Below are 25,230 nucleotides of genomic sequence, written 5' to 3'. Positions count from 1 at the left end.
CGCCCTGTGGTATAGCCATCCATGCTGCATTCACTTGCTTCCAAAATTCATCCGTGACGGTTGGCATTGGGCCACAGCGCTGCAGCCGTCATTTCACCATATCCCACACATTTTTAATTGGCGACAAGTCTGGTGATCTGCCGGGACAGGACAAAGGGCTGACATCCTGTGACACCAAGAAAGCACGTGTTCATGCAGCAACATGTGGTGGTGCATTGTCTTGCTGAAAAATGGCGTTGGGGTTGTTGTGCAGAAAGGGTATGGCCACAGGTCGCAGGATGTCATTCATATAGGTCACACTGGTCACAGTGCCCTGGACACGCACCAGTTGTGATTTGTGGTTGTACCCAATAGCACCCCACACCATAAGGCCTCGAATTGGCGCTGTATGTCTTGTGCAAATGTAGTCACTGTAATACCGCTCCCCCTGTCTGCGGCGAACCAAAATGCGGCCATTATTTTGAAACAGAACGTGGATTCGTGCCAATACACTATCTGATACCATTCCCGTCACCAGCGACGTCGTTCCATATACCTTTGCCGTCTAGCATGATTCCACACATTCATCAAAGATGGGTGGAGAAGTAGACGACGCGCAAGTAACCCATGCCGCAATAAACAGCAACGGACTGTCACCCTCGAAATTTTACGATGTGTGACGAAACTAAAAACTAAACTCCTCTCGAACACGCCATGAAGCCCAATGGTACCGACCGGCCACTGTGTCACCCTCAGTCCATAGGCGACACTGGATGCGGATATGGAGGGGCATGTAGTCAGCACACCGCTCTCCTGGCCGTATGTCAGTTTCCGAGACCGGAGCCGCTACTTCTCAATCAAGTAGTTTAGTTGACCTCACAAGGGCTGAGTGCACCCCGCTTGCCAACAGCGCTCGGCAGACTGGATGGTCACCCATCCAAGTGCTAGCCCAGCCCAACAGCGTCTAACTTCGGTGATCTGACGGGAACCGGTGCTACCACTGCGGCAACGTCATTTGCCTTACGATGTGTTACACCATTCCACTTGCGCCAGAACCGACGAGGACGCAGATCTATCCTGCAGAGCCATTTGGATGAGGTGTCGATCTTCTCGGGGGGGGGGGGGGGGGGGGGGGCGATCTGGTTGTTATGACCTGACCCATCTCGTCTTGTTCTATCGCCTTCCGTGAACCATTTTGCACACACCCACTGCAGTGCCCAAACAATTCGTGCCACACGAGCAGCAGTTTTCCGGATGGATGCACCACATTCTCGCCTGCCAATAATGCGCCCTCTTTCAAACTCACTGATTTGATGGCACAGTGCGCCCACATGTCTGTGAGGCATCCTGCACGTTGCTCAAGTCACACTGTTCCATTAACTTCGGTTTACAACGGCAACAGAGCCGTAGGCATATTTTACCTGTAGGTGGTCTTGCGCTGAGATACCGATGTTGACCTTGAACCCGTGGGCCGACGTGATTCAAATGCTACTCATTTCTGCATAACATACTAAGGTATATGTACTATGAATATGAACGTCCTATCTATAGTCGTTCAAGGTGTTCTGTTTCTTCTGAACATGAGTGTATAGTTTTCCGTACTCTTGCGCACATAAAATGAAAGTACTCACGAAACTGCGAGTTTTGACTCATAATTTGTGGCAGTGGCATTTTCTGAACGAAGAAATAGTCATTTTACTTCCGAATCGCACAAGTAGTTAGCCTCTTTCGAAAGTTCTAGACTTAAACAATGTAACGCTGCAAAGAACTTATAAAAAGGCGATAAACATTTTACACAGAATCAACCAATGGAAAAAAAACTGTCACCAAAGAGACTCGATATTACATTAGTGTGGATGACAGTGAAGCGCTTTGTTTGTTGCGCAACATACGCACCATGAGTCCACAAATGATTAATGTGTACCAGCATCATCGGGACAGTTGGGACTGTAGTCAGCAAGAAAAGAGATAAAATAAGTTGCCAGGAAGCGAATTGTCTACGAAGTTGGGCTTTTAATTAGTTTGTATGAGGAAAACATGCAGTTATGGAATGTACAGTTTCTAGACTACAGGAACCGAAATACGAAGTAAAGTTGGTTGGCTGAAATGGCTACAGTTTTTAACACCCCCACAGGATAACTTATCAGAGTATTCACAATTTAAGGGATCGGATAAAGCAGTTTTATAACTCAGATTAATTAACATAGACAAACAAGTGAAATTACGGTTTGAAAGTAATCGGTTTGGCACAGGGGTAATTGCCATTTAGCTTCAAGTTTAAGTCCATATTTTTTACAGCGTGGTATTTATTGATTATATCATTATATTCATTTACTGGCTGTTGAAAAACGGACTGTCAGGATACTACGAGTGGTTTCTTAAACTAATACCAGTAAAAATGTTCAAACAAATGTATGCCCAGAAACGATTCATTTATCATATATATACGTTATTTGGCTTCTGAACAAGTAACAATACCAAGATGAAATCTGGTGTAATGTTATTTCATTGTAAAACCTACTACACCAAATAATAAAATAAAGTAAAAAATAAAATAATGGTTTAAATCATATTTAATTGGAAAAATGCAGAAGGTTGAAATTCACAGTACAGATAGTCTGCAAAAAGTCAGCAGAGTCCTCTAACTAGGGAGTTATGAAGAATGTTGGCCCACAGGGTTCAGTCTTGGGCCCCTTATTGTTCTTAATATATATTGACTTCCATGATACTAGAAGGAGCTGTAGAGGGCAAAAACTGTAGAGGAAGACAGAGATTGGAATATGTCAAGCAAATAATTGAGGACGTAGGTTGCAAGTGCTACTCTGAGATGAAGAGGTTAGCTCAGGAAAGGAATTCGTGGTGGGCCGCATCAAACCAGTCAGTAGACTGATGGCCAAAAAAAAAAAAAAAATTTAATTACTTGCCACTCTATATTCATGAAGATGCAAAGCTAGTTTTTTTTGCTGATGATACAAGTATAGTAACCACACCCAACAAACAAGAATCAGCTGAGGAAATTGTAAATAATGTCTTTCAGAAAATTATCAAGTCGTTCTCCACAAATGGACTCTCACTAAATTTTGAGAAAACACAGTTTATACAGTTCTGTACAGTAAAGAGCATAACACTATTGATAAATATAGACTATGAACAGAAGTCTGTTGATAAGGCAAAATATTCAAAATTTCTGGATGTGTGCATTGGTGAGAAATTGAATAGGAAGAAATAAATCGATGATCTCCTGAAATGGTTAGATTCAGCTACTTATGCTATTAGGGTTATTGCAAATTTTAGTGATAAATAAATCAGTAAATTAGCCTACTATGCCTATTTTCATGCTCTGCTTTCATATGGCATTATATTTTGGCGCAATTTATCATTAAGAGAGAAAGTATTATTGCACACTGCCCGCATCTCGTGGTCGTGCGGTAGCGTTCTCGCTTCCCACGCCCGGGTTCCCGGGTTCGATTCCCGGCGGGGTCAGGGATTTTCTCTGCCTCGTGATGGCTGGGTGTTGTGTGCTGTCCTTAGGTTAGTTAGGTTTAAGTAGTTCTAAGTTCTAGGGGACTTATGACCACAGCAGTTGAGTCCCATAGTGCTCAGAGCCATTTGAACCATTTTTTATTATTGCACAAAAGAGTGTAATCAGAATAATAGCTGGAGCCCTCCCAAGATCACCTTGCAGACATTTATTTAAGGAACTCGGGATATTCACAATACCTAGGCAATACATACATTCACAAATGAAATTTGTCATTAATAACCCATCCCAATTCGAAAAACAAAAAAAAAGAGAAGTGCATAGCTACAACAGTACAAGAAAGGATGGTCTTCACTATTCTGGATTAAGTCTCACATTGGCACAGAAAGGGGTGAATTATACTGCCACAAAAATCTTTGGTCTTTTCCAAATAACATTAAAAGTCTGACAGATAGCCAACCAACATTTAAAAGCAAACTAAAAGAATTTCTGAATGACAACTCCTTCTACTCTATAGATGAATTTTTAGATATGAAGTAGTAATTGTAAAAAAAATTAATTAATTAATTTAGGTGAAGAAAACTTATGTTAAAGTGACACGTTCCTCATTACAAAATGTTGTATTCATGATCTATGGAACAAGGTTTAATGTGTGTATGTATGTAAATAAATAAATTTAGTCTACTCAAGCTGCGGATAGTTTCGATTTCGAAATAATCCAACAATGTTGACACTGTACAAAATTACCAAGAATAAGTTTTATTCTTGTGTTTTTAATGATATTAGTTTCAAACAAACTGAAAAATTTATTGACATTAAATTATAACAATGTACTGTTAGTTTTGCCGCAAAATCGTTGATTCAGTCTCACACTGAATGTACGTATGAAAATTTAACTGGATGATAAGCAAACAAAAAGCAATATGGCTGCACATCAGAAAGTCTTTAGATGCACTTAAATTGCTTAATTCTGGATTGGTGGGTATTTATTTCACAAAGGCCGCCTCGTCTCAGTTATAAAATTTTCATTGTTTTGATAAGATGTGAAATATATCATCACTACGTTAACATAAGCTTTTATGACCCACTGAATTCCGCGAATACTACTATAAAAATTGCTTCACTTGTACACATCATGAAACAAAACATTGTGTAACAATGTCCCGTAAGGGTTCTTGAGAAAACTGTTGACATAAAAGATTTGCAAGAACATATACTGGTATCGTATGACTACAATAACCTGGTTCTTTATTAGTAACCCTCTTCTGAAGTTCGTGACGTCAATAAATAAGAGAATTTTTGTATCGCAAAAAGTAACTACTTTATAAGCTAATTATTTTTTTTTATTTCCACAGACGACAAAAACTTCAAGAGGATATGAATTTGTATGTCAGCACGGCCCAACGGAGTGCCAAGGCAATAAAGTACACTCGTGTGCAATAAAATATGTGAAAAATAAAATGCAACTTCTGAACTATGTAGCGTGTATGATGAGCGATGAGAGTGACCCTGAAGCCATTGGCGAAGAGGTGAGTCTCAGAGCGTAATTCCTCTCTCTCTCTCTCCGATTTGTAACTGTTCTATAATGAGCCTCTGTTGTACATATACAAATCACATTGTTAAAGTAGTAGGTTAACAGACATAAAGAAGCAACTCCGCTGCTCTCATTAGTAACCTTTATTTTCATATTTGTACCGCTATTTTTTAAATATTTTAATATATTTATTCCAGAATTTATTTATATTTCCACGTATGCGGTGTGTTTAAAAAAGACGAATTTTTGAAATAGCGAGCCAAACAGCAGAGAGAGCGCGCTATGGCTAATGAGCGCACCTAGCGGCAGGTTTAGACAACAAACTGCCACTTGCCTCGTGTCGCTCGGACAATCAACAAGCGAACCACATCCGCTGAAGAAAGCACATGTACAGTCTGCTCGTTGGATTAGTGCAATGAAGGAGCTTGAAGAACAACGTGTGTATGTGAAATTCTGCTACAAACTTGGCAAAACTTTCGCAGGCACATTTCAAATGCTTAGCGAAGCATACGGGGAAGACTGTATGAGTCGCACGCAGTTCTACGAGTGGTTTAAACATTTTCAACAGGGCAGAATGTCGGTCTGTGACGTTTACAAGTGTGGACGTCCTTCCATATCAACAGATGATGACAAGTGAATAGCGTTCGTGCTGTTATTCGCGGAAATCGTCGTTTAATGTTTGGGAAGTTGCTGAGGAGGTGGACATCAGCGTAGAATTGTGCCATCAAATTTTGAGTGAAAAACTTATGCGTCGTGTCAGTACAAAATTCGTACCGCTTTTGTTGACTGGAGATTAGATACAGTCTCGTGTTCAAATGAGTGAGGAACTGTTTGCTGCCATTAATGGCAATGAAAACTTTCTTAAGAACATCATAACAGGCGATGAGACATGAGTGTACGGCTATGATGCTGAAACGAAAATGCAGTCGTCGCTGTGGGTGGGCAAAGGGTTACCTCGTCCAAAAAGAGTACACATGAGACGGTCAAAGATTAAGGTGATGTTTTGACTAAAAAGGCATTATCCATCGCGTATTTGTGGCAGTTGGTGAGATGGTAAATGAGGAAGTGTACAAGGGAATCCTAGTGTGCATGAGAGATGATATGCACAGGGAGTTGCCTGAATTGTGAGAAAACCAGAGTTGGATGTTGCATCATGACAATGCGCCAGCTCACAAGTCATTCCTTGTCTGTAGCTATCGAACAGAACACCACATGCCCATTGTACCCCAACCACCGTATTCTCTGGACCTAGTTCCAGCAGACTTTTTCCCATAGTGAACAACACAACATACTGGAAAACTTTCAACGAGGACATCGTTTCCAAACCATAGAGGAGATACAGGGCGAGAAACCTGCACACCATCCCAAATGTTACATGAGGCGTTCCAAAACTGGAAGAAACGGCGGAAACGGTGTATTGCCAGTAGAGGAGACTATTTCTAAGGGGACAGTGCTTAAAATGTTGTACATTAAGCAATAAAACTGATACAGCGAAATTCGGTTTCTTTTTTAACATACCTCGTGTGCCATTTTGACGTTCTGAATAGGTCAGAAACAGAAATAGATTTGGAATATCCATTTAACATATCAACAAAAGTGAAACAAAAATGTTTGGTACCTGTGGAGCTCTGCAGATTGTAGATATTATAAACATCTCATATTAATAATTAATTCTTTAATGTGAGCTGTGTGTTGGTACTAGTCGGTTTTACCGGACTACTTTCGCTCACTGCCCATTATCAGCAGTATCTATAATGCAAAAGGTACATATTTTGTATAATACGAGGACTATCTGGAAAGAAAGGAACGATCGGTTGCAAAATGTAAACCGCAGTGAAAATTAAAACTGTGCATTGTGCTGCCACCAACTGACGTCAGTAGTCATTAGACATGGTGAGAGAGCAGAATGGGGCGCTCCGCGGAACTCACGCATTTCGAACGTGGTCCGGTGATTGGGTGTCACTTGTGTCACACGTCTGGACACGAGATTTCCACACTCCTTAACATCCCTACGTCCACTGTTTGCGATTTGATAGTGAAGTGGAAACGTGAAGGGACACGTTCACCACAAAAGCGTACAGGGCGATCTCGTCTGTTGACTGACAGAGACCGCCGACAGTTCGTTGTAATTTGTAATAGTCAGACATCTATCCAGACCATCACACAGGAATTCCAAACTACATCAGGATCCAACGCAAGTACTATGACAGTTAGGCGGGAGGTGAGAAAACTTGGATTTCATGGTCGAGTGGCTGCTCATGAGCCACACACCACGCCGGTAAATGCCAAACGACGTATCACTTGGTGTAAGGAACGTAAACATTGGGCGACTGAATAGTGGAGAAACGTTACGTGGAGTAACGAATCACGGTACGTAATGTGGAGATCCGATGGTAGGGTGTGAGGTATGGCGGATGCGCGGTGATCATCTGCTAGCGAGTGTAGTGCCAAAAGTAAAATTCGGAGGCGGTGGTGTATGGTGTGGTCGTGTTTTTCATGGACGGAGCTTCCACTTCTTGTTGGCTGGCGTGGTACTATCACAGAACAGGTATACATTGATGGTTTGAGCACCTTCTTGCTTCCCACTGTTAAAGAGCAATACGGGGACGGCGATTGCATCTTTGAACACTGTCGAGCACCTGTTCATAATGCACGGCCTGTGGCGGAGTGGTTACACGACAATAACATCACTGCAATGGACTGGCCTGCACAGAGTCCTGACCTGAATCCTACAGAACACCTCTGGGATGTTTTGGAACGCCGACTGTGCCAGGCCTCTCCGAACGACATCGATGCCTCTCCTGAGTGCAACAACCCGTGTAGAATGGGCTGCCATTCCCTAAAACAACCTTCCATCACTTGATTGAACGTATGTCTGCGAGAGAGGAAGCTGTCATCAAGGCTAAGAGTGGGCCAGTACCATACTGAATTCCACCAATACCGATCGAGGGCGCCGCGAACATTTTCAGCCAGTTATCCGGATACTTTTGATCACATAGAGTTCATTGCCCCTTCCCCCCGACCCCCACTCCCCCAATCAATGCATCGTTACATTGCTTCAGAGTGTGGATACATGTATCATGGGCATCACAGCTACAGAATCGCAAGTTTGTCTGATGCCGATAGCGGTCTCATAATACGTGGCGGACCCAATCGTGCACGCTCACGGAGCCGCGTCTCCACAGCTCTGTATCACGAGCGCCCTCTACCACTACGATATAGGACGGCCTGCAGCAGCTACATGGCGTTGGGACACTACACAGAAGCCGCTTAGTGGCTTCTCCGACTCCATCGTTGTTGCTGCTGTACGAGCTGCAATATGTTGAAAGGTGGCTACACTGAGCCACAGCGCCAGAGATCGCGCTAGAGAGTATTGTTCCGCCGCCTCCACTGGCAGTGATTATTGAGATGTCGTAGTGGGCAGTGCTTTGGGAGAACTCGTGGTAGTCAGTGCTGAGATGTCGTAGTGAGGAGTGTTTGTTGAGATGAGCTAGTAGGCAGTGCTTACTGAGATGTGATACTGAAAAGTTCTTGTTGAGATGTGATAGTAGCGAGTCGGTGTGGAGAGATTGTAATGTCTAGAGTGCTTTTCATCAATATAAATTAAGGTAACAAACTACTTTTCTTTTCTTTCTCATTATTTCAATGTCCTGAATAATGCGTCATTACAGGTTCAGTCAACAAAGCATCTGGCTTGTGTTCTTGTATTAGAGTGTAATTCTGGTTTTCTTGAGTAATTATGGTATTTCTATTTTCTTTAATTAATTCAGTATAAATGATATTTAAAATTTCTTGTGTTATTGAAGAAGAACCGTACCAGATGTGTACATTGAGTCACACTTCCACACACTGAACAGTTACACTTGTGCATTGGTTTCGTAGGTTTTATTGTTGCTGGGGACTTAATTAATTAATTGTGTTAATGAAAATTTCAATTTCATTCTTTGTTGTTGTTCTATGCAGTCAGATTGCGTAATAATACTAGTCAGGGCCAACCGTTACGAGACTTCGTAACCGAACAGACAGCTACTGAAGCAAAAAAATTAAAATTATTTGCATTTTTTTTAATTGAGCCCCCATGCACGTGGCGACCCTGCCAGGATCGTCCCTTGGAATTCTTCTGATTGTAGAAATAGTAGACAGTAGGATTGTTGTAGTAATTTGTAGTTTAGTAATTGTAGTCTATATTGCATGTGTAGATTTGGTAATTGTCATTCTTCTAATGGTATTTTTTTTTGCAAAATTTCATTTCTGTTGTCTTGTCTACGGGTTTGACAATTAGTGCAATTATTTCAATTGTTCGATTAATCGTGTTTGAGGGAAACATTTCGTGTGAATGGTATTGTTGGAGATAAAGTGTCATTGTGTGTAATTTTCATATAGTGACGAGTTTTGTATGTTTTGTAAATGATTACGCGGTCGATGAAGAAGACAAAAATGATGGACAGTGAGAATGACGAAATTGTTGACATGGCGAACTCGCCAACACAGGACAACAGTATGATGAATAATGGAGTTGAAAACAATGTAATAAGTCGGGAAAATAGTCCGGAACCATTTCAAAATTTTTCACAATCGAAAAATTTTCGGAATACGAAATTAACGACAGAAGAGATGGAGCAGTTGATGAGTGCAATATTAACTTTGCGATCTGAAATTAAAACAGGAATAGGAAGAATTAACATGTAGATAGAAACTTTGACAATACAGTTAGGCTCACAAATAGGGACATGTTTCAAAAACATGAAAGACGAATCAAAGAAAGAAATTAGAGAAGAAGTACAACCGATTTTGAAGGCTCACAATAATAGCTTAATTTCAACAGAAATTAGACAAGAGGAACAGGACAGGGAACAGGAAGAAAAAGATCGCGTGATAGTACAAAAATTTTCAGAGTTAAATTTACAACGTGCACACGATAAGGAGGAAATATTTGAGAGAATTGAGGAATCTGTACCAAATGACAGATTAAATAACCTAACACAACAATATGAACAGTTAACTACTAAATGTGACAATACGGAAACCCGAGTCGCGACACTTACGGAAGACGTAAATAAACAGAAAGAACAATTAAGTGACTCATCGGAAAGAGTTGAGGAGATCTCAGATAAATTGATAAGTGTTAGTTTAGCAGAAGGGTTTGAAGAAAATAATTTGTTTCATTTACGGGATGCAACAAGAGAGCGCCAGGCGCGCGAACTTGACAATAATCGACATTGGGACTGGGACAGACGCGGTAGGTCTTTGTCGCCACGAGGCGAAAACTTTGAGTATAAACACTTTTTGACTGTTCGGAAATTTAAAATCTTCCGTAATTCTAAGAATGAGATACATCCATGTTCATGGTTAGATCAATTTACGTACGCACTTACGCCAAATTTGCCACTAAGTCACAAACTGAAATTTATGTGCAGCTATTAAAGTCCTCAGGGGATTCACTACACTAAGTGAATATGTGCCGTAGCGAGCATAGGGCCCCGAGCTGTAGTGGTGCTATTTCCCTTTTAGTTTTCTGCACCGCTGCCTACTCTTTCACTATTCTTTGCATCTATAAAAACAATTCTTCTACTATCCATCTATCTAGACAGTAAGTAAACAATAACCGAATTTGACTGTTTTACCCAAAAGTGACTTTGGAAATTACCGTTTGGACTTACTATATTTTCTGCAGCATTCATTCGTAGTTTAAACGAAATTTTACCTGTTTATCTTCGTGACAATATTACTTCATATGTTGACGATATTCTTATTGCTAAACGTTCTTGGAGTGAGCATAACAAAATTTTGGATTCATTATTACGTATTTTTGCACGAGTTGGCATGACAGTGAACTTGGAAAAATCTGAATTTGGTCGTTCTCAGGTGAAATTTCTCGGTCACATTATTTCTACAGAAGGTATTCTTCCTGATCCAGAGGAACTAGACGCTATTCGTAATTATGCTGTTCCTTCCACAAAACGTGATGTTCGTAGTTTCCTTGGTGTATGTAATTTTCTTAGATGCTTTGTTAGATTGGATGATTTGGCCACACCTCGTTTACACATTTCAGTTATGCGCACTTTGGTCCCAGAAAATGCTTTCATAAATTACGAGAAAATTGCTACTTCAGTAATATGGAAAAACGTATTCGATCTGTTCTTGCCAAATGCAAATTATGTCAACAGGCAACGTTAAAATTTTTGTGGAATGACATACTTTAGAGAAAGTAACAGCTACATGTAAACATGCGGAGAATACAAGGATATCGCGCCGTGTTCCGGCGGCGGCGCGTACTCAAAGCAACAGTGAAGTCTGCGCGCCGCACAAGGCTGTCGTTGACCGCAAACAATCACTTCCTACGTCACGCGCCTACAGCTGATCGAGCGCTCAGTGCGAATGCACTGACAGACGTAAACAAATACACAGTCTAATTTCTCCGACTAAATTCTGTATAAAGCTGCGGTGACTTTATAAATTATGTTATTAACGTTCAGTATTTTTCAGGATACGGTTGTGTAAAATATTTAAGACCTTCAGGTAAATTCTGTGCGTGTCCGACGTTAAGACGACTTGCTATGGAGAAAATTTCAGGAAGAATGTAATTTCGAAGAAAAAAAAAGTAATAAACTAAAAAGGGTAACTATTAATTGAGTTTATTTTTCAGGTAACATATTTCCACTTAGGTACGTACTTTAGATGTAATTTGCTGCTTGCGATTACGTGACTCATACTTTGTGCTAAATTTCGTGTTCTATGAATTTACTTGTGAAGCGACGTGCTTACGCACATTAACCGATTTTGACGATGATTGATTAATGAACAGGCTTGTTATTTGTATATATTATGCATCGCTTGGCTGCACTGCTTTTTCACTGATGTCATATTTTTCTATTATGTGCCTGCTGTGCTTATTTATTTAAATTATAATTGTCGCCTGATTAATTGTGCTGACTGTAGTTAGATATGTAGGTTACACTTTGTGATTTATCTGCTTGCGCCTTCATGTTTACTTATTAAGATTACATATGAACATTTATTTGCTTATGCTGAATGATGCTAATGACTTGTTTATTATGTAAGATATATGTTTGCTGCTTTGCGTATGGTTTGCATATTGGTTGTCATAAGTACTCTTTAATTTGGTGTATAGAAATGCTGATATACTGTGTGCGAACATGGAGTTTAGGTCACACTATGGTATTAATTGTAGATTGTTCGCTTGGCAGAGCTTCGTTATAGGGATTGTGCTGCATCCACTTGTTGACATTCTGTTCGCTACTGGTATATTGTCGCGATATTGCATGTATTGCTTACGCTCAGTGCCTTATATTTTTAAGATAAGGAAATGAACTGCTATAATTCGACGAACGACATTAGTACGAGAAACTTCATAGAAGTCACATGAGCTGGAGGTTTTATGGAAGCTGTATAAATTTATGCTAAAAGGAAGGAAGCTAACGACATGACATACCAACACTAGGTTAGACCATTGACAGTTATTACACTGCATTTTTCGTGAGTAATTGAAATAGGAAGTGACACTTGACACAAGAAATACTCCACATGTTGGCTTCTGTTTGCCATAACTCTTGAAGTGGTGTACACACTGTGAAATATTATGATCATTCACACTCCGTAATCGTACTTAATTACTGAGAGTTATTCGAACTAAGTCTGTTAGAGGTCATGTATGCATTTCTTTTATTTAATGATGGACAAGGAACCAAAATGTATCTTATAATTTATAATGAGTAGAAAATTTGGGTCAGATGGATTACACAGAGGTTGTGTGTGGACACTGTGTCTTCGGATTGTATGGGATGATGAATTGAAGTTGCACTAGGATTTTGTCTGTACTTGTTCGAGGAGACTGACTAGAGGAAAGAGTTGTTATGGAAGTGAAATGATATTGGTGCTGAGGTTTATATATATCGACATAGTGAAGAGGTATTATTGAAGTATTAAGATTAAGTGATGATGATTGGAGTTTTCGTGGACAAGAGGTAAGGTAAATGATATTGATGATAAGGTTTATATGTATCGACGTATTGAAGAGGTATTAGTGAAGTATTGAGATTATGTGATGCTGATGATTATTGGAGTTTTGGTGGATAAGAGGTGAAGTAAGTGAGGCGCATATTTTTTTTGGTTGGTCTATATGGAACAAGGAGGATGAAGATGGCAAACTAGAACACTCAAGTAGAAAGAAGATTGTCTACACACACACTTTGTTAAATCACTAAGCAGTATATACTTTTTTTTTTGGAGAGAGGAAGTAATTGCATATCTTGGCTCACTGACAGTTGTTCAGCAACCGTACATTTTGATCTGGCTTGGCAAACATTGGTCTTGACATGATGACTATGACGTTGACTAACTATTATTGACGGTTATACATTGCTGCCACTACTACTTGATACACATGATGAACATAAAATTTTGACAGAATTGCATATACACAGTTAACACTATTCAACTACACAGTAGCACTAAATGTGGATGAAAGATGAGTGAGTGTGTTTTGTGTGTTTTCCTTTTATAATCCCAGAGAAGTGATCCCAACCTATCTCCTAAATATTATTTTACTTGTTTGTTGTGGCTTGCACTGACACCCATAAATATTATAGGTTTACTGCTATTTGTGTATTGTAATAGTTAATATGACAATTATCTGATATCATTTGTGTGTTTATTATTATTTGTATGATGAACTGTCTAATTAGTGATAGGGAATATTTTGGACTGTTATTTGCACTTTTTCTACATGATTGGTGCCACTAGGACATGTTTAATTTCTGCTGATGAACTGTGTGATTAGTGATAGGGAATAGTATGGACTGTTATTTGCACTTTTTCTACATGATTGGTGCCACTAGGACATGTTTAATTTCTGCTGATGAACAGTGTGATTAGTGATAGTGAATTTTATGGACTGCGGTCAGCACCTGGTCAACATTACTGGGTGCCACTGATGGACTGCTTCTACCGAAATGATGTCACTTGTTGGTGTCGGCACCTGTTCAACATTGCTGGTGCCACTAATGGAACTGCTTCTACTGAAAAGATGTCACCTGTTGATATCTGCACCTGTTCAACATTGCTGGTGCCACTGATGGAACTGCTTATACTGAAATGGTGTTACTTGTTGATGTCTGCACCTGCTCAACATTGCTGGGTGCCACTGATGGAACTGCTTATACTGAAATGGTGTTACTTGTTGATGTCTGCACCTGCTCAACATTGCTGGGTGCCACTGATGGACTGCTTCTACTGAAAAGATGTCATCTGTTGATATCTGCACCTGTTCAACATTGCTGGTGCCACTGATGGAACTGCTTATACTGAAATGGTGTTACTTGTTGATGTCTGCACCTGCTCAACATTGCTGGGTGCCACTGATGGACTGCTTCTACTGAAAAGATGTCACCTGTTGATGTCTGCACCTGCTCAACATTGCTGGGTGCCACTGATGGACTGCTTCTATTGAAATAATGTTACTTGTTGGTATTTGCACCTGTTGACCATTGCTGGGTGCTACTGCTGGAACTGTCAACTGCTTATTCTTGAGCTATGGAAAGCGTTTATGTGAATAATTGTATAAACTGATTTTTTGTGTATTACTATTTGTGAAAAGTTATGAGACTCTTACCTGCACATATTCGTCATTGCTGACGCTATTGATTGAACTGTTTAACCACATAATACTTGTGTAAACTGTTATGTAAAGTCACATGTATGAAAGAATTTGTATTGCTTACTGTATTTTATATATTAGGTTATTGAAAGGTCAGTGCAAAGCCAAAATTTTATCTAGTTATATGATATTTACGCATGAATATTATCTTTTATTTTTGTCTGTATTTTTTTTGACGAATTTGGTGGTATTTTCACCACCAATGCTGGCAAAAATACCATCAAATTCTAGCCCGTGGAGGAAGGGCATATGAAAGGTGGCTACACTGAGCCACAGCGCCAGAGATCGCGCTAGAGAGTATTGTTCCGCTGCCTCCACTGGCAGTGATTATTGAGATGTCGTAGTGGGCAGTGCTTTGGGAGAACTCGTGGTAGTCAGTGCTGAGATGTAGTGAGGAGTGTTTGTTGAGATGAGCTAGTAGGCAGTGCTTGCTGAGATGTGATACTGAAAAGTTCTTGTTGAGATGTGATAGCAGCGAGTCGGTGTGGAGAGATTGTAATGTCTAGAGTGCTTTTCATCAATATAAATTAAGGTAACAAACTACTTTTCTTTTCTTTCTCGTTATTTCAATGTCCTGAATAATGCGTCATTACAGGTTCAGTCAACAAAGCATCTGGCTTGTGTTCTTGTATTAGAGTGTAATTCTGGTTTTCTTGAGTAATTATGGTATTTCTATTTTCTTTAATTAATTCAGTATAAATGATATTTAAAATTTCTTGTGTTGTTGAAGAAGAACCGTGCCAGATGCGTACGTTGAGTCATACTTCCACACACAGAACAGTTACACTTGTGCATTGCTTTCGTAGGTTTTATAGTTGCTGGGGACTTAATTAATTAATTGTGTTAATGAAAATTTCCATTTCATTCTTTGTTGTTGTTCTATGCAGTCAGATTGCGTAATAATACTAATCAGGGCCAACCGTTACGAGACTTCGTAACCGAACAGACAGCTACTGAAGCAAAAAAATTAAAATTATTTGCATTTTTTTTTAATTGAGCCCCCATGCAATGTCTAATGCCTTTGTTCGTTTGGAGCATACAACTTAAGTAAATCTTCTGTTTGTTGTGTTGTTCGCTAATCATTTCTGCTCCTGTCTGGCTTTCCTATGACGACAGTCGCCACACCACTCTGCCGCCCACCGCTCCTTACCGTTGTGTACGGAGTCGTACAGAACAGAGTGAAAGATTATTTCTAGATGACGAATACAGTGTGGCAGCGCTCGATCTCCGTGGGGCCTCCACAGGTTGATAGTCTCTTCTGATGCTGTATGCAGAATTGTGACTCATCTGAAAAGATGATGTGCTGCCACTCCAGTGACCAGTGTTGCCAAAGGGCATAGTCTCGCCATAGAGGCTCCCTCTGTGGCGAGCCACAACAGTGGTCGCTGTGCTGACAGTCCCTGCTACTCCAGACGTAGACGAACTGCCCCGTAGATGCTTGTATCGCTGCTTACAGGCCCACTTGCTGACTCATGGTCGGTGACGTAGCTGTATGATTCTGTACTGCCAGGTCGAACAGTGCGTCGATCCCCTCAGGCACTAGTCGCTTGGGGCTGCTGAACTCCTGCATGGCGCTGAGTATGGCCGTTCTCAAGTCATATGTTCCATATTCACGTAACAGTCGTGCGATTACCGTAGAACAATGAACCGGAGCCACAGTAGGCCGCGACCCAACTTATGTCGAATTCCGACACGCGCTGGTAGATGCTTCTCCATCTCACACGTGGAAGAGCAACATCTCTTCACAAACGACTAACATTTGAATGCTGTCTGAATGAGAAAGCCACCGCCCAATGTTTCCTTATATACAGAGTGTAGACGACGTTACTCGTTCATACGTTGTGCTGTTGCACTGAAATGCTAATCATTTGCATATCCACACATGTAGTAGACTGAGATTTACACTGATCAGCCGACATATTATGACCACCCGCTTGATAGCTGTTTGTGCGTCTTCGGAACGAAATGCATCACTGATTGTGCGTATCAGGGATCCGACATATTGTTCGTAGATTCGTGGAGGTATGTAACATTAGACATCTGCGCATAGACCATGAAAATCGCCTAAATAACGGCCGCTGATTTGCGTACGCTGTTATGGCGCCCGATAGCGACCCAGATGGGTTCCATAGGATTTACATCACTCGAATTTGGTCGCTGAGGCATCAACGTGAGTTCACTATAATGCTCCTCAAACCATTGTAGCAACGTTCTGGCTCCGAGACACGGACAGTTATACTGCTGAATGATGACATCAATGACGGGGAAGACATCAAACATGGAGGGATGCAGGTGGTTCGCAGCTGTCAGCGTGTACTCGAGTACTACCACAGGTCCCATTCAAGCGCAGGTGAATGTCTTCCACAGCGTAATACTGTTTCCAGCAGCCTGCGTCCGTGGCGTTCTGCAAGTTTCGAGGCCCTGTTCACCTCGATGACACCGTTTGAGGAGACCACTATCGACATAGTGGAACAAAAACGTGATTCGCCCGCAGATCCGACACATTTCCATTGATCTATGATCGAATACCGATGGTCCCGTGCCCACTGCATTCGTAATTGACGATGTGATTGAGTCTACATGTGAACACGTAATGGTGGTCTGCTGCGGAGCTGTATGTTCACCAGTGTACGATAAACGGTGTGCTACGAAACACTTGTGCGTGCACCAGCAGAGATGCCACAGATACTGTCTACCCTAGTTTACGAACCAGACAAGCCTCTGGACCCCACGTTCTGTGAAGGGTCATGGACGTCCAATCATTAAGTGCGTAGTGGTAGTTTCGCTGTCCTTCTACCTCTTTCCGCAGATGCTCACGACAGTAGCACGCGAACATTCGACCAGCTTTACCGTTTACGAGATACTCGTTCACGGGCTCTGCGTAATTATAATCTGCCCTTTGTCAGAGTCGCTTATCTCAGTGGATTTCCCCATTTTTAGCCCATATCTTCGCTAGGGTGACCTCCGTCCATGTCTGCTCCGCTTACATGCTTTTGTTACTGCGTCATATCCCCAGGTGGCATCCAAATTCGCGATGGGCAGTGTTGGTTGGCTGATTTGAGGGAGGGGACCAAACAGCGAGGTCATGGGTCTCATCGGATTAGGGAAGCATGGGGAAGGAAGTCGGCCGCGCCCTTTCAAAGGAACCATCCCGGAATTTGCCTGAAGCGATTTATGAAAATCACAGAAAACTTAAATCAGGATGGCGGGACGTTGGTATGAACCGTCCTCCTCCCAAATGCGAGTCCAGTGTGCTAACCACTGCGCCACTTAGCTCGGTGGTGGGCAGTAGCCGTAACGTTTTGCCTTATCAGACTATATGCGCTACAACTAGCGGAAACCAATATTCTCTGTCGTGTTTACATAAGGCCAGAGCTACGCCACTCAAATTTCTGCTTTCGGATTTCCGAGCATCAGTTGTTTTACAAGAATGGTGTCTGAAGCTCAGCGGTCTGATTTCTTCAGAATGCTTGACTGACCAATTCGTCTAGTACAACAGATGTTTTAATACAGGTGTTAAAACTTAAAACATAAAACTGAATGAAAAGTGCAGTAGTCGTCTGTAGCCGTAGTTATTTAAGTCGATCAGAGTACCACTCAATGCTCCTCGTTTCTTGACGTAGGCCCACAGGAAAATACTCGGATTGGTAAAGTGATGACAGTTTGCGATTTTATCACAGACTGGACATTCATGATTTATGATGGTTTTTATCAATTGAGGAAGGCCGAGAACTTTACCTAGTCACAGCAACTCTAACTCTGCGGCATTCTGTAACAGTTCTCTGCCGGCCGCGGTGGTCTCGCGGTTCTAGGCGCTCAGTCCGGAGCCGCGCGACTGCTACGGTCGCAGGTTCGAATCCTGCCTCGGGCGTGGATGTGTGTGATGTCCTTAGGTTAGTTAGGTTTAAGTGGTTCTAAGTTCTAGGGGACTGATGACTACAGATGTTAAGTCCCATAGTGCTCAGAGCCATTTGAACCATTTTTTGAACAGTGCTCTATATAATATGACATGGCATTTCAATACACCAGAAGATGCGACTTAAAAGCTGCCAAACCTGTTGTGTGAAACTCTAATCGACATAAATTACTACAGCTACAGAGGACCACTGCACTTTTCATTGGGTTCTATATTTTAAGTTTTAACACTTGTATTTAAACGTCTTTTGTGCCGTAGGAATTGGTCATTCAATCAAGTGTAACTATTTTAGCTCTACCTGGCCTAATTTTAAAATTATATGTAACGATTTCGTCAGGACGATGAAGTCAAGCTATAAGTACATTAATAATATGTTTTTATTGAAAAAGAGAGCTCTATTACCTTTTGGATGTCACAGATCTCATAAGGAGGAGGAAGGGGACAGGTCAAGAAATGATGTTTGCAAATCCTACTCGCTAACACTTGCGAATCTGTTGATATACACCCACCTAGATTACCAGGATTGTGAAAAACCGCTGAAGCAATAACTCTTCTAACATTGCGACACTCCTTTCACAAGCTGCGACATAGACGCGAACATATCCTGGAAGTATGGAATTTCTTTCTTTAGTTCCTGAGAATGATCACAAACATTGATTTCCTTTCAAAGGCCGGCCGAAGTGGCCGAGCGGTTCTTGACGCTACAGTCTGGAGCCGCGCGACCGCTACGGTCGTAGGTTCGAATCCTGCCTCGGGCGTGGATGTGTGTGATGTCCTTACGTTAGTTAGGTTTAAGTAGTTCTAAGTTCTAGGGGACTGATAACCTCAGCAGTTAAGTCCCATAGTGCTCAGAGCCATTTGAACCAACCTTTCAAAGTTGGCTCATTGTGAGATGTAAACAGAGTTGTGTATTATAGTACAGTCAGTGTAACAGTGCCGCTGTTCACATCGTGATTTTCCCAGAACTCTGGTCTGTCCTGCATTGTATTATTACACCTAACTTTGTTAACATTTCATTACGACACCACTTTGGCTTAATCAGGATAATACAAGACCTCTTGTGTTTTTTTACGGATGGTTATTATCCGTAGAAGTCTTACGACAATTTGTCTGTGATCGTTGACTGGAATTAAGGAAAGAAGGTATTACATAACGTTTCGACTAGAAAACTTCGTAATGAGATAAAACAAATTCTTAACACTCGCGAAACTCAGGTTGCTCTGTACCTCCATGATATGCATATTGCTGTAGGCAACGGCACTTATGTTGATGTCGTGTTCCTTGACTACAGGAAGGCTCTTGGCACCATCCCGCACTGCCGTTTAGTCAAAAAAGATCGAGCCCATTAAGTATCGGACCGGATTTGCAACTGGTTTCAAAAGTCCCTTGCAGATAGAATTCAACACATCGCTCTTAACGGAACAAAATCAACAGATGTATATGTAATTACCGAAGTACCCCAACGAAGCGAGACAGGACCATTACTGCTCAAAACATAAATAAACGATCTAGTAAAAAGCGTCGGAAGCTCTCTAAGATGGATCACAGATGAGCATAAGAAAGTAGCAAAGCCACAGAACTGCCGATTTGCATAATGACCGGCAGAGAATTGATCCTAAAGTATAACATATTGCGCATACATAGGAAAAGAAATCCACTACTACACAACTACAATGTTGACAACAAATTGCTGGAAACAGTAACTTCCGTAAAATATCTAGGAGTAACTACCAGAGCGACCTTTAGCGGAATGACCACATAAAACAAATAGAAGGCAAAGCAGATGCCAGAGTGAGATGCATAGGGAGAATGGTAAGGAAATGTCACTCATCCAAGACGGAAGTAGCTTATAAGGCGCTTGTTTGACCAATTATTGTGTATTGTTCACCTGTCTGGAATCCTTACCAGGTAGGACTGTAGAAGACATAGAGAAGATCCAACAAAGAGCGGCACGTTTCGTCACGGGATCGTTACAGATATGCTCAATAAACCCCCTTCGCAACATTACAAGAGAGGCGTTGTGCATCAACAGGGAGATTTACTGTTGAACTTTCGAGACAGCACTTTCCGCGAAGACTCGGACAATATATTGCTTCACACGAAGGAAGGACCACGAGTAAACCAAGCCCAGGCAGATATCGTGTAGTAGTGGATGGGGACCATCGAGCACTGCGGAGGGTGGTCGTAAGAAATCGCATGAAATCACTCGTGAGTTCCAAACTGCTACTTGAAATCCAGATGGCACAATGACTGTGCACGGGAACTTAAAGGGAAGGAGTCGTGGTCGAGCATCTTCTCATAAGCCACACATTTCTGCAATCAGCACTATGTGATGCTTGATGTGGTGTAAAGAGTGACGCTACAAGACAGTGGATGATTGCAAACGAGTGATTTGGAGCGATGAATCACGCTGTACCCTGTGGTAAACCGATAGCAGGATGTGGTTTTGTCGAATCCCTGGAGAACGTCACGTGCCATCAGGTGTAGTAGCAGCTTTGAAGTGTGGAGAAGGCAGTGTTGTGGTATGGGGGTATTTTTCGTGGCTTGAATGTGGTCCCCTTAATGCACTTAAGGAAATGCTAAATGTGGAAGCTTATGAATACATTTGACAACATTGTGTATAGGAACGGTTCAGGGGCGAGGATTGTCTCTACCAGCATGACAACACCCCTTGTCATAAAGTTGCATGGGTCGGGCAATGGTTTGTGAATAATAACACTCCTGAAATGGATTTTCCTGCCCAGAATCCCCACCCTACCCCAATGGAACACCTTTTGGATGAGTTACAAAGTTCAAAGTAACCAACACCTCTATCTTCTGTGGTTTCAGCCCGTAAGGAATAACGGGCCGCCATTTCGCCACATACATTCAAGTACCTTCCTGAAATTCTCCCCAGTGGAGCCAAAGCAGTCATAAAGTCGACTAATAGATGTCCGGATAATTTTGAGCAGATAGTCCATTTCTTTTCGTCTTGTGGTATCCTGCCCACTGGAGCAATATAGGGTGCCTAGACTGCTGCTTTCTCAGATAGCTAAACAACAATTCAACCAAATCACATTAATGGTTTTTATTACAATAAAGTAGATTGAAAATACTTAACTTGGCGTTTGTAGAAAGATTGGTCGCAAGCAATTGATGACATGCAAATAATCAGTGTCCTTCAATGTATACAATTTCCATGATAGTGAATGATACTGTTCACAAGTGACGGCTTGTCTTCCAGTGCTGATCTACTGCAGCCGAGGGTAGGTGGCGCGCCGCTTTTCTTCTCTTCGTGTAGATGCCGCTCTTGTCGTGGTGACGTCCCACTCAGCGCGCTATTGGCTGACGTCGTCTCACAGCCCTCTCTGCTGTATCGCCCTTGATCTTCGTGCCGGCGCCTGTCGCTATGCCGAAACACGTCTAACAAAGACTGTTTATCGATAGTCAAATAAAAGAAATTTACAATTTACTCATAAGTCCAGTACTTCTTCTCACCTTCATTGCACACAAAATACTTGTGTCCTTGCTTAGCGACGTTTTTGAAAGCCAGTAGGAAGACAAATAATCTGCAATCACAACAAGAGAGTTCGTTTAGATGAGCCGAAAACAGATGTGCACTCTGAAATCCAGCACTCAGAATTACACTAAATGACAATGCAAAGCCTGCAGTGCACAACCTGAACATCATTCCTATAATGTTGAGTACCCAACGGAAAATACACTCATATTCAGAAAAAAAAAAACGGAACACCTTGAACTACTAGATATACGAGATGCATTCAAGTTCTAAGGCCTCCGATTTTTTTTCTAATTAACTACTCACCCGAAATCGATGAAACTGGCGTTACTTCTCGACGTAATCGCCTTGCAGACGTACACATTTTTCACAACGCTGAGGCCATGATTCCATGGCAGCGGCGAAGGCTTCTTTAGGAGTCTGTTTTGACCACTGGAAAATCGCTGAGGCAATAGCAGCACGGCTGGTGAATGTGCGGCCACGGAGAGTGTCTTTCATTGTTGGAAAAAGCCAAAAGGCACTAGGAGCCAGGGCAGGTGAGTAGGGAGCATGAGGAATCACTTCAAAGTTGTTTTCACGAAGAAACTGTTGCGTACCGTTAGCTCGATGTGTGGGTGCGTTGTCTTGGTGAAACAGCACACACACAGCCCTTCCCGGACGTTTTTGTTGCAGTCCAGGAAGGAATTTGTTCTTCAAAACATTTTCGTAGGATGCACCTGTTACCGTAGTGCCCTTTGGAACGCAATGGGTAAGGATTACGCCCTCGCTGTCCCAGAACATGGGCACCATCATTTTTTCAGCACTGGCGGTTACCCGAAATTTTTTTGGTGGCGGTGAATCAGTGTGCTTCCATTGAGCTGACTGGCGCTTTCTTTCAGGATTGAAAAATGGCATCCACGTCTCATCCATTGTCACAACTGACGAAAAGAAAGTCCCATTCATGCTGTCGTTGCGCATCAACATTGCTTGGCAACATGCCACACGGGCAGCCATGTGGTCGTCAGTCAGCATTCGTGGCACCCACCTGGATGACACTTTTCGCATTTTCAGGTCGTCATGCAGGATTGTGTGCACAGAATCCAAAGAAATGCCAAGGCGATCTGTTCAACAGTCATTCGGCGATCCCCCAAAACAATTCTCTCCACTTTCTCGATCGTGTCGTCAGACCGGCTTGTGCGAGCCCGAGGTTGTTTCGGTTTGTTGTCACACGATGTTCTGACTTCATTAAACTGTCGTACCCACGAATGCACTTTCGACACATCCATAACTCCATCACCACATGTCTCCTTCAACTGTCGATGAATTTCAATTGGTTTCACACCACTCAAATTCAGAAAACGAATGATTGCACGCTGTTCAAGTAAGGAAAACGTCCCCATTTTAAGTATTTAAAACAGTTCTCATTCTCGCCGCTGGCGGTAAAATTCCATCTGCCGTACGGTGCTGCCATCTCTGGGACATATTGACAATGAAAACTGCCTCATTTTAAAACAATGCGTATGTTTCTATCTCTTTCCAGTCCGGAAAAAAAAATCGGAGGCCTTAGAACTTGAATGCACCTCGTAAGACGCTTATATTTACAGGACTTGTACATTAGTATGCTCTGCAGAAAGGATTAGCATGTGAAACATGCCGGCCCCATGTTTCAAGGTCAACATCGATATCATGGCGTAACACCACGTACAGGTAAAATGTGCGTGCGGCTCTCCTTGTCGCTATAAACCGAAGGTGATGTATCAGTGTTACTTGAATAGACGTGCAGGAGGCCTTGCAGACGTTTGCGCGAACTGTACTGTCAAATCAATAAGTTTGAAAGAGAGTTCGTTGGAATGAGAAACTGTGATGCATCCATCCGGGAAACTGGTGCTCGTGTGGGACGAAGTCTTTCGGGAGTGCAACGGGTGAGTGCAGAATGATTCGCGGAAGGCCGTTGAACACGACGAGATGGGTCAGGTCGCACCACCCAGACCACTCCCGAGAAGACGGACACATCATCCGAATGGCACTGCAGGACAGATCTGCGTCCTTCTCGGCGCTACAGTGTAACACATCGTACACTATCAGCGGTGAGAGTCCTTCGTCGTTTATTATGGCGTGGGTTACATGCACATCATCAATTTCTCCGACTACCATTAACAAATGAGCAGAAACACGCTAGATGGCAATGGTGAATGGAACGACGTCACTGGGGACAGAGATGGCATCAGATAGTCTTTTCGGACGAATCCAGGTTCTGTTTGATTGAAAATAATGGCCGCATTTCGGTTCGCCCCAGGAAGGTGGAGCGGCATCACAGTGACTGCATTCGCACAAGACATATACCGCAAACTCGAGGCCTTGTGGTGTGGGCTGCTACTGTACACAACCAAAAATCACAGTTGGTGAGTGTTCAGGGCACTGTGACCAGAGTAACTTACGTGAATGACATTCTGCGACCCGTAGCCATTTCCTTTCCGCACGACACCCCAGTCACTATTTATCAGCAAGACAATGCACGAACACCTGTTGTTGCACGAACTTGTGCCTGTACATGTCCTGTGAATATGAGTGTTCTGTCTACAGTCGTTCAAAGTGTTCTGTTTTTTCTGAACACGAGTGTAGTTTTCCGTCTACACTGGCTGAAGTAACGAAACTTTAACCCTTTCAAACCCGACTTTTTTCTGGACGAAGGAAAATTTTTATTTATGTAGTAATGAATGCTCTTAGATGATTTTTTAAAGATTTTATATGCAAGTTTTATACAAAGCTCTATACCCGTTTTCGAAACATATTTCGCATATTTGACTTCAGTATGTTGACCAAAATAACTAATTACGAAATTCTCTCTATTGTAATAAATGGTAAAATGTTCATTTAGTAATCATACAAAATAACAATAACAATATTCGAACATACGGTGCAATATATCGAACCAAACACAACCCTGTATGCTGGCCGGAGTGGCCGAGCTGTTCTAGGCGCTGCAGTCTGGAACCGCGCGACCGCTACGGTCGCAGGTTCGAATCCTGCTTCGGGCATGGATGTGTGTGATGTCCTTAGGTTAGTTAAGTTTAAGTAGCTATAAGTTCTAGGAGACTGATGACCTCAGAAGTTAAGTCCCATAGTGGTCAGAGCCATTTGAATCACAACCCTGTATAATGTTTTT

At 42.0% G+C, this 25,230-nt stretch overlaps 1 protein-coding gene across 1 annotated transcript in view; it reads left to right on the top strand.

Annotated features, from left to right (window-relative positions):
- Window positions 1-25,230, top strand: part of LOC126210316 (gamma-interferon-inducible lysosomal thiol reductase-like) — a 79,852-nt gene that overhangs the window by 29,193 nt on the left and 25,429 nt on the right. Inside the window, exon 3 of the mRNA XM_049939514.1 lies at window positions 4,816-4,989. Coding sequence (XP_049795471.1) covers window positions 4,816-4,989 — 174 coding nt within the window. The remainder of the gene's footprint in view (window positions 1-4,815; window positions 4,990-25,230) is intronic.

Source organism: Schistocerca nitens, chromosome 10 (genome assembly GCF_023898315.1).
Source record: "Schistocerca nitens isolate TAMUIC-IGC-003100 chromosome 10, iqSchNite1.1, whole genome shotgun sequence".
Taxonomy (NCBI): Eukaryota; Metazoa; Arthropoda; class Insecta; order Orthoptera; family Acrididae; genus Schistocerca; species Schistocerca nitens.
Note: the sequence above shows the minus strand (reverse complement) of the source record. Positions and strands in the feature narration are given on the sequence as shown.